Raw genomic sequence first — 13,245 nt, 5'->3', positions numbered from 1 at the left:
TCTATTCTGCTCGATTCGAAACAAATGGAAGTATTGTTTTGAAATGTTAGTTGTGTGTACAAAGGCCGTTAATGAGACATTCTCAAATATCGATCAAAACTGCGACGCTGTTACCATGGTGAGGCGTTTAGTTAGCTGGTACAAGTTGGTTAGTTAGTTACCAAACGGCGCGCTAATCATCGTGGTCCGACAATATCTTTCGCACTTCAAACGCCTTCCCGGAAAGATGCTAAATTCTCTCTTCGTTAACTGTCAGGATCAAAAGGAAGCGCTGGCCATCGAGCGTCGGCGACGATTCGAAGAGTCACGAAAGCAACGCATTTTCAATGCCCGGCGCCGAGTGATTGGGGTAAAGTACAAGAACCTGAAAATGTGTTCTCGCTTTCAACCGTCAGGTTCTGCGAACTAATCAACTTTCCGCCCTAGGTTGACACGGATGCTCTCGGTTATCAAGTGCAGGAAAAGCAGGAAGCAAAGCAGGCGAAAGCTGAACAAAGTCGGAAGTTCGCAGAAGAAGTACGCCGACAGGAACACGTTCTGTTACTGAAACAACGTGAACAACGACAAGAGCGTGTGCGCCAGGAAGATGAACTGAATCGATTCCGGGCCACTCACCAGCGACCGGAACAGTCGCGTGATTTTGATTTGTTTGATCCGGACGCACTTAAGAAAGCACTGCCAGCTCGCACCGGCGACAACGATCCGCGATTGAGCGTATCGGGTGCCCAGCTGTTCGATGGCGAAGACCTGCAAGAGCGCCACAGGCGGAAAGTGCAGTGCGAACAACAGCGCTCCTGGCTGGAGCAGCAAATACGCGAGAAGCGACAGGCAGAAATTGATCGTCGCGCTGCCGAACGTTTTCTGGAAGAGGCACTGATGGCACGCGAAACTCACCTACATCAGCTCACCTCACAGGAACGGTACGCCCGTGAGAAGATCCACGATGCCGTAAACGAGTTCAACCGCCGGTTGACCCATGAACAGGAACAGCAGCGCCGATGCAAGGAGCGCGAAGAGCAGGAGGATAATTTGGCCGAAATATACAACAATCTGACCAGCGACATCCTGACGGAAAATCCGGATGCGGCCAAGAGCAGTTTCGGACCGAACCGGGTAATCACGGCCCAATACAAAGGAATGTCTCCGGAGGAGATTGACCAGATACGCCGCACGCAGGAACAGCAGCTGGAAGCGCTGGAACGCAAACGGCAGGAGGAAGCCAACACGCGCCATGCTTGGGATCAGCTGGCCATCGATTTCGATAAGGCGGTTGTGACGAAGGAAAACGAACTAACCCGCAGACGACACGCACTAGCCGAACAGATTCGCCACGAAAATCGTCTCCTTGCACTTGAGCAGCATCGCAAGATCGAGCACCTGGACAAAGTGATCTATCAGAATCGCCCAACCCAGGCCTACTTCGATCAGTTCAACACTTGTACGCGTTAAGCATGCAATCTGGCGGGACGTTTTCTTATTCAAACATTTGTAGCAATGATTATAACATATTCCTTCTCTTGGACGAATGAATAATAAATTCGGAAGGTGTGACTGAAAGATGTAGGAGAAAGTTAGTCATTTCTAGAAAAAATCACTTGGAAATATTATAAATATCAATTTTATTATAGTATTGTTTAGCATTAGTATTAGGATTCATTTTTTAAGTATTCTACACGTTAATGGAATTACGGTTACCATCGAACAGCGAAACGTTGACATGATGTGCACATGTGATGGAAAGATGATTGTTCACACACCTAATACGGAAATAGCGGCGAACCATGAAGGGATTGGGATTGATGTGTTCAACATTGCGTCGGTTGAGCGGCGATTCTAGAAAGAGGAGAACACGTTTTTTAATTTGTATCGCCATAAATGGTTGCCATGGTTACAGGAATTCTAGTAGCGACAGTCACTGCAAACATGGAATCGTTGGTCAAGAATGTTTCCGACAATCATAGCTTTAATGGCAGCGTAGGGAAATATTCGTTTATAGATCTGGTTGATTTATTGGGCTACGAGATTCGCAAACTCTTTCTGTATTGTAGTGGTCGCTCTACATGAAAGCAAAAATTGATTTCATAAACTTACGGTATCGTCGAAGTTGACCCCTGATTGAATAGCACATCCGATCGACTGTTGATCAAAAACACCAGCACGAAGGAGATCACCATTACCACGAACCCGATCGAAAGCGTCAGAGTTTCGTGGGCAGGGGAGGGACGCAGAAAGATGCGGGCCGACATTTCGGACCAGGTTGACTCGGTCCACGTCGAGTAACGGTACGACGTCCAGTCGTACGTTTCGTTCAGGAACGCGGGCGACAGCGCTAGGCTAGTGTTTTGTGTACTGTAGTGACATTCTCCCGTCCCGCTGTAACCGGCCATCCATTGGTAGGGTAGGTGTCGATCTAGACATTCATCTTTGGTGATATTTTCAAGCCGCTGGCCGACAAGCAAACCAAGCACCTGATACGTCCAGATCGTCACATCGGCCGTGATACTGTTGTGTACGCTGATGTACCGCGAGGGTGGCGCCGTGAGCCGTGCGATCGATGTTTCCGGTCGCAGTGTTGCCCGGAACAGCGGACAATCGGATGACTCGAGGAAACAGTGTAGGAACTCGTCGATCAGCACACTGTTCGTGCCATAATGGGGTTCGTACTTGTGGGCTTCGAGTAGCTCGTAGATGCTCATCGCGATCAGTGATGAGACGTTGCGAATTTGCATCTGCAACGAATTCGGACCGTACAGATCGGACCCTAAGTCTTCAAGCTGTGTAAAATCGAAACGTTTCGAATTGTTTCCGTAGCGATAACGTAAGTTTTTCGCCCCATCGTACACTGAGTGATAAAATCGGTTTCCCGGCGGAGATGTTATAATGATGGCCGGAAAGCTAGCATTCTCACGTAGAAACGACTGTGCCGACACTGGCGGCAGATTGGTGGTTTGTATCGGCTGACCAGTAGTGATACCGAACGAGCAATTCTTATTGATTTTATCGAACAACGCAGACATTTTAAGACCCATCGGCTGTGGGGTTGCTTGGTAAATCTGCAAGTTGGTGAGATCGTCCAATGTACCGATATCTATCATCAACTCGATGTTGTCCATCGAAATCGATTTCGTTTGGGTTAGGCGCGTCGGGAACGCACCCGTCTGCAGGTCATACACAAAGCGTTGCGAACCGATATAATCATATGACTCTCCGTTGAAAAACACGAACAACACATTTCGGGCACTGCTTGGCAAAACTTTGGCTAAAAAGTGTGCTACGGACATGAGCACAGTGAACGGAACCACCGAATCCATCGCTCCTAGGCCCATTCCATCGAACATGGTCGTAGTGTCCGTGCGGGTCGACACTAGTACGATCCGTTCGTTGGCATCGCGCTCTCTCCATCCCTCCTCGGTGGTGCTCTGTGTGGGGCGTGGGAACAGTGTAGCATACACGTTTTTGCCCTGCAGCGGATCGCAGTATTTCGTCGCCGGGATGAATGAGTTGTAAAAATTCGACCGTCGGATACAATTGGCACTGCTAACTGCTGCCGACATGAACGATTTCACTTCAATGCTACATAAACTGCGGTCACGCTGCCTCTCGAGATCGTGCGCATTGAATTTGAAGTAACAATCCCGCAATTTGTCTATTTCCTCCGCTTCAGAAACGTAGTAAATGGGAAAGGGAAAGTCTTCCTGTAGCAATCCGCTGCCCCAGGGATTCCAACTTTGCTCGGGTCGAGATGCGCTACAACGTTCTTCATTTTCACCAGGTTGCCCAACAAGAAGACTGCTGAATTCGTTGGGGCACGCTGACTCTTGACTAAAATGCTCCAAGCCGGTCACGTTGTTAATGAGCACAAGCACCGAAATATATTGTCCGGCCTGATCACGTAACCGAAGGATGTTTTCGCGCGTGTAGAGCGCCGGTGGAATGATCGCTGCATACGGCGGGGACGGATGGCTGTTGACGAGGAAATCGATATCCTCTGGACCTTCGATCAGATGCAGCACTCCAACAGAGCCACCGTTTTTGGCTGTCAGTGAAGAAAGGAGAAAATTAAACCCCTTAGTTGGTACATTTTGCGTGTTCTTTGTTACTATTCTCTTGTTTCACTTACAACTGCATCCCGTTACGTGTGTCCCATTCAGTCGACGAAAGCAATGCGCACCCGTCACCTGTGTGTACATGTCGTCCTTGATACGCTGTCCGCTCACTAGGAAACCAAAGAATTGATTTAGATTTTGCCGTAGCCGTGAAAGACATTACTATTGCTGACTCACCTCCAAGTGCCAGTACCAGCATCACAGTAAACAGATTCCAACTACCGGTCCATTGTTTTGAGGGAACCATTTTCGACAGACACGCGCAAGTACACGGCAGCAAATTTAAGGACTACAATTCCTGGCACACCGACGACCACCAAGGACGGAGCAATAGGAAAACACTTAGTGAAACGCCCAAACCACAGATTGAGAACCTAGATTTCCTAGGCCTCGGTGTTTACATTCCTGCAAAATCCTGGGAAAACGACCCTCATTGACAGCTGTCATTGCTCGTAGGGTTCAAGTAAATCAGCTGCGAAAATGGCTGCGTACGTCCGAGATTTAAAAAAATGCCTTAACCCTGTCTTTCGCAACGAATATATTTTTGGATATTTTACAGCCAATTGAAAGCGGTTAAACAACTTGAACCCCTTGAATTATATCATATTGTCATGTTATATTTAATCGGTTATTTTAAGCCATTGGTTCACGAATGTACGATTTTTGTATTGTTGAAAACGGATACGACTAACACCGGTTCACGGCTTCAGTCAGCACGAGATAAACTTTTTGCACCAGATACCTTGCAGACATTTGTCCCTGTACCTAAACGGTCACGTATGGATTTTTTCGTTGAACGATAGGAAATCCACACAAAAGCATCACATCAAGGATCCACCACCTGAAGGCACATGATCTGCAAACGGATGTTGTTCTTGATCGTTTTCACCGCCTCCATGATTCTGCAAAGTTATTGTTGAGGTTGAGACCGTTGGCATAATTATACCGCAAGTTTGGAGCTGTATCTTACCTTGCCTCGCTTTCCGGCACGGCAGGAATTGTTTCGAGTGCCTCAACAAAGAAAGACCTAGCGATCGGAGGGAGAAAAACAAAGCAAAGTGTAAGTGCCAGCCAATTGTAACGTTTCATTTACTGCATACTCACTTGGCCGTTTCGTTGCTGTAAACGCGCACTGCATCCCGAATCACGTTAATGTCGACGCGTGCCTGCAACGCTCCGTTTACGTTAAACTTCTGTACACACGTCATCAGTCGGGCCAGCTCTTCAGCGACCGTTTGCACGATTGGCTCCAAGATGGGCCGCAGCAGAAAAGGTGAAACGGCGAAAATCTCCGAGTAAACCGAAACGAGATTATCCAGACACTCGTGTGCATAAGGGCTGAGCTTCTCCGAAGGCGCCACCTGATCCCACTGGAACCGACCCAGATACATCGACGGTTCGATAGTACCGACCAGGGGATCACTTTTATGTTCCACGTACATATCTAGCAAAGTGCCAAACAGTGCATTAACGGTTGAGCGAGAGTTTTCGATCGCTAGCGTCGGTACAGGGAAATTGTGGCGCGTGAAAAGATCACCCAACTGCGGGAAGAAGTGCCGATTGCAGTAGATGCAATTCGAAAGACAGCATAGCAACCGTTGTTCCCAGGTGATGGAAGCGTTGCTGCCACGCTTATCTTCTTCGGTACCCAAATGTTGTTGCTGTTGCTGCAATAGCAGTGTTCCGGGGAAACCGATCAGCTGTGACAACATCGGGGCTTGCTGCGGATCCTCATCTGAGCGCTGCAAAGCGAGCGTTTCGAGGACCGTACAAAACGATCCCAGAATATCTTGGAAACGCTTTGAAAGTTCCCGTTGGCCATCGGACTGCGGTTCGAGGAGGGTTGACTCACGCACCTCCGGTGTGAGACAAGCCGCTTGTGCATCGTCGATCGCTTCGACCAAGATTTCACGTAATTTGCCAGGCAAACTGGTGGCTCCCGCAAATTCGGTTACCGTTAGCTCCCACGTTTCCCGTTCGTGTAGTTTTTTCACGCGCTCGTTTGCCTTTCGCAGTATCGTGGAAAGGCAGTACAGCCGTAACTCGTCGATCAACTTCATAACGATGTCAAGCGCCTCGTTGGGAAGATCGAGTCGAATGAGAGTAGCGTACGAAACCCGAACGTATCGCAGGCAGTGTGGGAGCCAGGTGATGAGAAAGTTTAACGATGGATTAACCGATGGCCACGACGGTAAGCCCTTTGGGGCGGCAACTGTGGCCAATGATCGGTGGGCTCCGGACGAAGAAAGCAAAGCTGATCGCAGGTATGAGCAAAACTGCTCGATCGCCGTTAGAATGATGCGTTTGAAATTTCCTGGCTTTGGTTGGGCTGCACCTCTTAGTTCGCCTGTGAAGTAGGCTTGGCCGAGGCGCCACAGATCCGGGAACTGGCTCGCAGCGATTTCGGTCATTTCCTCACAAAACTGTACCCTCATTGGAGTAACGGTCGGATCGATGCGAGACTTTGATTCGTTGCCGTGCGTTTCTTTCTCCGAGTACTGTTCATACGCTTTGAGGAATGTTTCCTCGAGATACTTGGCCCGCGCATCGATTGCGTCCCAAGCCGGATCGTCTACCTTCAGCTTTCCGGCTACACTCGTGCCGGCCTGTTGTGCTTCCAGACTGATCAGTGCTTTGATCATTCGCTTCTGCTGATCGACGCCTTGTGGCATTTCTTTAATTTTTCCGTGCAGCTGATGACGGATGCCCAATATTTTTATGTCCACTTCTTCGAGCACCTTTCGGAAAATCTTAAATGGCAAGATAATTTTTTTAAGGGGAGTAAGAACTGGACACTAAAAGCAGTTGGCGTTTGACGGCTTACCGGTACGTCCGTTTTACCAAACAGATTCTTAACGCGTGCATAATCATTCACCACTATGTCAAACTCGTTCTTTGTTGCCGCCTTCTCCACCGTGTTGGGAAGGCAGAACAGAAATTTGTGCCGTGACATGGCCGAAAGAGCAGCCCGCGTTGCATCCGCCTTCTCCTTGCGCACCAAAACATCCTTAAACAGCTCGTGCGATGCATCGATCGAACCATGGATGCCTTTGTCGAGTTTCGCCACCGGTTCCTTTCCATGCACCCGATTGTCCTGCGTAATACGATCACGCAATGTCATCAGCGTGTCCAACTGGTCGATCACCGAGCCAGCGTTCGACTTTAGAAACGATAGCTGACCCTCTTTCTGGCTCTCGACACGCCGTCGCAGATACGAGAGGCCCGCCTTCAGATCCTCGAACGAGGTGGCATGATGATTTTCCAACAGAAACCAACCAGGCATAAAGTTTTCCTGAGACAAATCTCCCGATCCGTCCGGAAAGAGGTCACGCAAATCTTCCGGAAACTTTTTCTCGTTACCCTCGTTCGAAAGACCGAGCGGGTCTTCCTGGGTATAGCCCGTCGGAGCCAGAGAACGTCGGCCCCAAGCTAGCGATTGCATCGGAGATTCTTCGATCCACACTGCAGATTCTTTCATCGGGCCGATCGTTTCGTAATACGCCCGGAACTGTACCGTAGAAGTACCGGTTCCACCGTTCCGTGTGCTCACGATAATGTCACCCTTACCTTTCGCCGCACCGGTGCGAGCAATGATTTTCTTATCCGACTTCCATTCCGCTGACAACAAACAATCGCACCCACAAATCGTGAGACCTGAAGGAAGGTAAGGAAGGTGAGTAGTAAAACAAGGGCTGTAGTTTTCATTCGCAGCTGACGGAACTTACCGACAAGATCTGTTGATTTGTTGCCCAGAAATTCGCCACGTATCGTAACCCGGGTCCCAGGCGGTCCTTCTTTAGGCGAAATACCCGTCACTACCGGACTTTTCACCATCTTTCAATCGTAAACCGTCAGCGAAAACGGGGAACGAATATGATTCAGAGCGGTCGAGAAGGATATTTCCGCAGAAGTAAGCGAAAACACGATCACCGTTTACGAGAAGTGTTTTCTTCTACGATCTGTTTCTGCTGAAAAATATAAACAAACAAATTTGACTCATTTCCCCACTGACAGCAGCTGTCAGCTGTGAGAAATTCAATAGCACGTAATGCTGTCAGATAGCAAAGTATATCTGGGAGGCCACACGAAGCGTAAAAGCTAGCGTAAAATTAATTTGTAATGCCAAATCGTTATGCTTCGTCTGGCTTGGCCCATCTTCGTTGGTATTTTGGTAAGGCGGTCGAATGTTTTTCCATTTTCCGAATTTTTTTTTCATTTCAAAAATTAGTTTCAAAACTTTTATCTCGTAATTAATTAAATCTTTTAGTCGTAATTTATAATCATTTTTGATTTATGATTTACACGTGATCGTGATCTGCAGTGAGCATTTATTGTGTGAATTTGATATCATATCATATCATTATTATCAGCTGTATCTGTAGGACACATTTGAACACGCGACTTGGACATGTAATAGAATACTGACCTTGGAAGTTCTTTGGAGATTCATTCCACTCTGGAGGAAAAAAATCAAAAATATCGTTCAATGAATCGATCCACAAGCATAAGTTTTTAAATTCCGATTCCTTCCATTCCTTCCGATTCCCATCCATTTCCATCATCCTCTTTTGGAACGGTCTGAACTTGAACTGCTGACCGTAACAACTAGTTACGCACACGACTGGTCGTCGAGTGGCTTTTTGGTTTGAAGAGTCCAACCGGTACTCATTACCTTCACCATAAGATGTTGAGCCTACACTCTCGCACACAGCCCAGCGTCGAAGACGACCTCGATCTTCACCGCTGCATGCTCCGCTGGTTAGAACCCGCTCTGGGCCGCCGCACCGACGACGATCGGTGGATAAGTAAGCAACCCGAAGCAACGACAGGTACCGAGCATTGGCCACCCCTTTCGGTCGGTTAGTCCGTTCGATGCGTTTCGGCAGCGAGTTGCGTGGGTCAAGTGTGCGTTCAATCCGCGCACGCATATCGATTATTTATCGCACACCACACCCGGTGATGTAATTAGTCCAAAATAACCAGCAGCCCAACAAACACAGCATCCCGCAAGCCGGCTGGAAGAGAGGTTTAAAAATAATAATTACAATCGAAACAAAGCGCATACCGCGTCGTGTGTCCGCGCAGTGCACATCCTGCAGCTCCAGCGTTGACCGTGTGTTCGGGTAACTGCGTATTTGTTGGAATCTGCGCCACCGGAAGCGTGATGGGTTTCAAAAGAAAGCTGCTCAAGGTGGTGCTGGTGCTGATGCTGATCGCGGTGCTGCCGGGGCTGCCGCCAAGGACGGTTTTCCCCTTTCGACCAATAGCGATCGGTCAAATGCGGACTCTGAGCGGGGTGCTGGCCCCGAACCAACTACTCAACGGAGCCGAACGTCTGCACGAAAACGTGGTGCTCCAGCCGGAGTGTGTGTTGGTACGTGGTAACGCTACCTACGTCACCGTTTACGGTGGCGAGGTATTGGAGCTGATCGACGGTACCGTTCGTACGGTTGTCAAACTGGGCCCCGAGTGTGGTAAGCGGGAACCAGCGGCGGAACAGGTGGGCCGCGGTTTTCTAACTAGCTTTCTTATGCTTTCAACCCCCCACTAGTCGGTACTTACTCGGAGCGTCTTTGCGGCCGCCCGCTGGGGATGGATTTCGACACGAAAAGTAACGCGCTGATAGTGCTAGATCCGTACCTTGGCATCTGGCAGGTGCACATAAAAACGGGCGAATCGAAGCTGCTGGTCTCGATGGAGAATGCCCTCATTGAGGACGGAACGGCCCGGAAGGCGGTTGACGAGCGCCGCAAGGCAGCAGTGGCCTCCCGGAAGCCGAAGATTCCGAACGGGGTGGCCGTGGCGCGCAACGGCGACTTCTACTGGACGGACACGGCATCGGACTTTAGCTTCGAGGATGCCGTCCCGGCATTGTTGTGCAATCCTTCCGGTCGCCTGTTGCACTACTCCCGGGCCGAGGGGAAGAGCCGTGTCCTGCTCGACGAGGTGTACGGTGCGAACGGCGTGGTTCTCAGCCCGGACGAAAGCTTCGTACTGGTTGGTGAGCTCGGTGGACAGCTGATCCGTCGGTACTTCCTGAAGGGCGCTCAGGCCGGAACACACGACGTGTTTCTGGACGGTCTGCCCGGCTCGGTCGACAATCTGAATGGGGACGCAAATGGGTTCTGGGTGGCCTTGGTCATTGCGGCGGACGAGAGTAATCCATCGTTTGTCGCGATGCTGGCACCATTCCCGAACCTCCGGCAACTGATCGTTCGGATGTTTGTGCTGGTCGAGGCACCGTTCCGGTTTCTGTACAAACTCACTGGCAGCCTCTGGGCTCTCTGGGCGTCCCATCACATTGGAAATTTGGGGGGGCTGGTGGGTCTGTTCCCCGACCGGGGCACCGTGCTGCGGGTGGACTGGGAAGGGAACATTGTGTTTGCACTGCACAACGACGACACTTCCAGCCACGTGATTTCGCAGGCCGTCCCACAAGGCAAGGAGCACCTGCTACTCGGTTCCCCCGTCAATCCGTGGCTCGGAAGGGTTAAACTGTCGGCCGAAACGCTGGCACTGTTGAAGGGACAAACGAACAGATCTCCGGAATCGAAACAACCCTCTTCACCGACGGCGCCGCCAGCACGGGAAGAGCTATAGTCGTTTGTGCTGGTGTGAGTTGATCCCTCATTTTTTCTTCAATAAAACCCAAAAGGATAACACACAACACGCAAAGTACAATTTACATTTATTTAGTTTTCCTTTGTTTTAGTTTATAAATACCAGTTTACCATTGCTGCGATCGTCCCCGTACCGGTTTTGCTTCTACTCTGTTCGGTGTTTGCGTGTTTCCTATGTTTGTCTCTTAAGCCATTTTCTCACTTTCCCTTCTTCGCTTTCAGTGCTTGTTCGGGTGAGCTTCCATCGGTTCCGTCCGCTTTCCTTCCATCTCCGGTTGGTTGTTGAGCCATGATGCACATCGCAGCCATTCCAATTTCCTTCCATATTTCTCTCTGTTGGGTTGCTTGTTTTCCATATTTAGTCTTCTTGTCCAAGGACGCTTCTCCAACATATTTTAATTTCATTATTATAATCCATCCGTCATCAAATTCTGATCGAGTCACATGCCTACTAGACTTTGAGGGAAGATCCCGGTTTCAGAGCGCTACCTCATGTTTTACTTTCTGTCGGCATATTACTGGTTGATACATATATTTATTCGTTTGTTAAGCTTATCTATTTTTGTTGCCTCATTTGCGACGCTCCCAAGTTTACTAAACCCGGCGGTCCATGTTGTAAAGGGTCGGGCTTTTGCACACTATTGGCATTTTTAAGTGAGTATTTGCTTCTTGTTGCCTGTTCTACTCTTGCTCATTTTTCGCTCTATTCCACCTTTGGCTGTCCGTCGTTGGCTAATCACTTTTCCGTTCTTCTCTTGAGTTAATATAAGAATACTATTTGCAGTTCGATCAATTCTTTCATTATAGTGTATCGGTTCGTGCAGTGTCTTGGCGTTCGTTGGTGCTTAGGTTTGCTTTGCGTATCAATGTTAAAAATCCGGTTTCGCTTCCCGACTTTACCATCTGCTGGTACTTTCGCTCCTGCTCTTGGCTTAGATACTTGTCATGATATAATTGTTTCGATCACGTGTATGGCCTCTTACAAAGGGCTCCTCCTCTTCAGTGCCATTTCTTTCTATCAATTCGGGTCACCGCAGCTCTTACTCCCTGCTTATTCGCTTTCTCTTGCATTAATGTTTATGTGTGTAGTTTTGCTTTTCATTATCGTAGAATAACTACATTTCGAACGAATCCATTTTGTGTTTTTGGTTTATTAATTTTATACTATGACCTGTCAAAGGTGTAGAGAGGATCCCTTAGGACCGTATTTAATTTGCTTTCTGTTATCGATCATTCAAACACATACACATTTACAATGAGGATATAGAACCATATCAGTAATCATAGTTAACCCTAGCTTCGTTAGATCAAGTGAAACGTTACCTCTAATACTTGTGTTTTTCTTTGCGAAATACAAGAAGGGAGCCGCACATCGTGTTAGTTCGGAGTGTCCATCAACACCCGCAGAATGTGGTTGTTTAGTTGTTTTCTTTTATATTTAGTATTCTCTTCCACTCCCTGGAAATCACTATTGTGTATTTACAAAATAGTTGAAAGCGTTACACAAAATGCTGGACAGATATCGCAATACCCACACACAGCGGCTACGGCACTCAGTTTTCTATTAACTAGCAAACATTTGTAAAGTTTAACGAAACAGGGAACTACTGCAAGGTGAATGTCAGTGCCGCCTGGAGACTGGGCAATTGACCGCCGTACTCCCGGAAGAGGAATTACAGAAATCCGTGCGTCGGTATTCATAGAGTGTTCCGGTCGAAATAGAGTTTAAAAAGTCGGTTGATAGTTTCAGCTGTCCCGATTGTTACATCAAAGGTTGGCTCTGTTTCCGGGGGGGGGGACGCTACGTAACAGATTGTGACCGTCACATTATTTTCAAATGCAACTTTCTTTCGCTAAAATACGACTCTTTAGTGCCTCCATCTCCATTGTGTAAGCTTCACGAGGCGGCCTTACGCTGGTTGTTGGTTCCATTTGTTTTCTTTGAAATATTTTAAACGATCGACAGATTTGACCCACGCTGAATAATATACCCCAGAACTATTTATCGAGTCATTGGTTGACGTGAATCACTGATCAAACAAATGATTAAACGTATGAGCAGGGTTACAGAATGTGAATAAAATTGGCGCTTTTTGTCGCCCCGTGCGCATTGTTCCTTTTGCTTACTGCCAAAATAGCCCAAGGGTGCAGTACTGTCTTGTAATACGTTTAGTTGATTTTCTTTTTGCTTCGTTATGTCGTTTTAAAGTGTATATGTGCTTGTGCAAGTTTCTGTTTTTACTTTCGAAACACGAAATTTAATTTCGTTTCACCGACGGCAAATATGTTTTGTATGCATTTTTTGTTTTCTTCGTTATATTGTTTTATATCGATTATGTGCGATTTAAGAATTGCTTATCTGGATTTGCTTGTAGAACTCTGCGTAATTCAAAAGCACACTGTTTGCAAATTGCTGCCATTGTTTCGTTTGGATGCTTGTGATATCGAATATTAATGCCGCGTCCACAACGCCTATCGGTGTTGCGCATTGGGTCGCTCTTCTTGTGTTATCGGTGATA

General features: G+C 48.0%; 4 protein-coding genes across 4 annotated transcripts; 2 read left to right on the top strand and 2 right to left on the bottom strand.

The window, feature by feature from the left end:
- Nucleotides 1–226: 226 nt before the first annotated feature.
- On the top strand, nt 227–1,449 carry LOC131211140 (RIB43A-like with coiled-coils protein 2). The gene is made up of 2 exons (XM_058204506.1): nt 227–349; nt 427–1,449. The coding sequence occupies exons 1-2, from the start codon at nt 227–229 to the stop codon at nt 1,447–1,449; spliced, it is 1,146 nt and encodes a 381-aa protein (XP_058060489.1).
- Nucleotides 1,450–1,655: 206 nt separating this feature from the next.
- LOC131209328 (nicastrin) lies at nt 1,656–4,420 on the bottom strand. Its single transcript, XM_058202372.1, has 4 exons — nt 4,284–4,420; nt 4,121–4,216; nt 2,092–4,036; nt 1,656–1,833 (listed from the first exon to the last, which is right to left on the bottom strand). The coding sequence occupies exons 1-4, from the start codon at nt 4,351–4,353 to the stop codon at nt 1,806–1,808; spliced, it is 2,139 nt and encodes a 712-aa protein (XP_058058355.1). The 5' UTR covers nt 4,354–4,420; the 3' UTR covers nt 1,656–1,805.
- Nucleotides 4,421–4,754: 334 nt separating this feature from the next.
- On the bottom strand, nt 4,755–8,031 carry LOC131209858 (exocyst complex component 2). The gene is made up of 5 exons (XM_058203007.1): nt 7,832–8,031; nt 6,931–7,760; nt 5,211–6,856; nt 5,077–5,133; nt 4,755–5,008 (listed from the first exon to the last, which is right to left on the bottom strand). The coding sequence occupies exons 1-5, from the start codon at nt 7,938–7,940 to the stop codon at nt 4,933–4,935; spliced, it is 2,718 nt and encodes a 905-aa protein (XP_058058990.1). The 5' UTR covers nt 7,941–8,031; the 3' UTR covers nt 4,755–4,932.
- Nucleotides 8,032–9,139: 1,108 nt separating this feature from the next.
- Nucleotides 9,140–10,706, top strand: LOC131212397 (adipocyte plasma membrane-associated protein Hemomucin-like). The gene is made up of 2 exons (XM_058206251.1): nt 9,140–9,580; nt 9,658–10,706. The coding sequence occupies exons 1-2, from the start codon at nt 9,271–9,273 to the stop codon at nt 10,704–10,706; spliced, it is 1,359 nt and encodes a 452-aa protein (XP_058062234.1). The 5' UTR covers nt 9,140–9,270.
- The last annotated feature ends 2,539 nt before the right edge of the window (nt 10,707–13,245 follow it).

The sequence above is a fragment of the Anopheles bellator genome, chromosome 2 (assembly GCF_943735745.2).
Source record: "Anopheles bellator chromosome 2, idAnoBellAS_SP24_06.2, whole genome shotgun sequence".
In the NCBI taxonomy this organism is placed as follows: Eukaryota; Metazoa; Arthropoda; class Insecta; order Diptera; family Culicidae; genus Anopheles; species Anopheles bellator.
The sequence above is the reverse complement of the archived record's forward strand: the minus strand, read 5'-3'. Positions and strand labels throughout refer to the sequence as shown.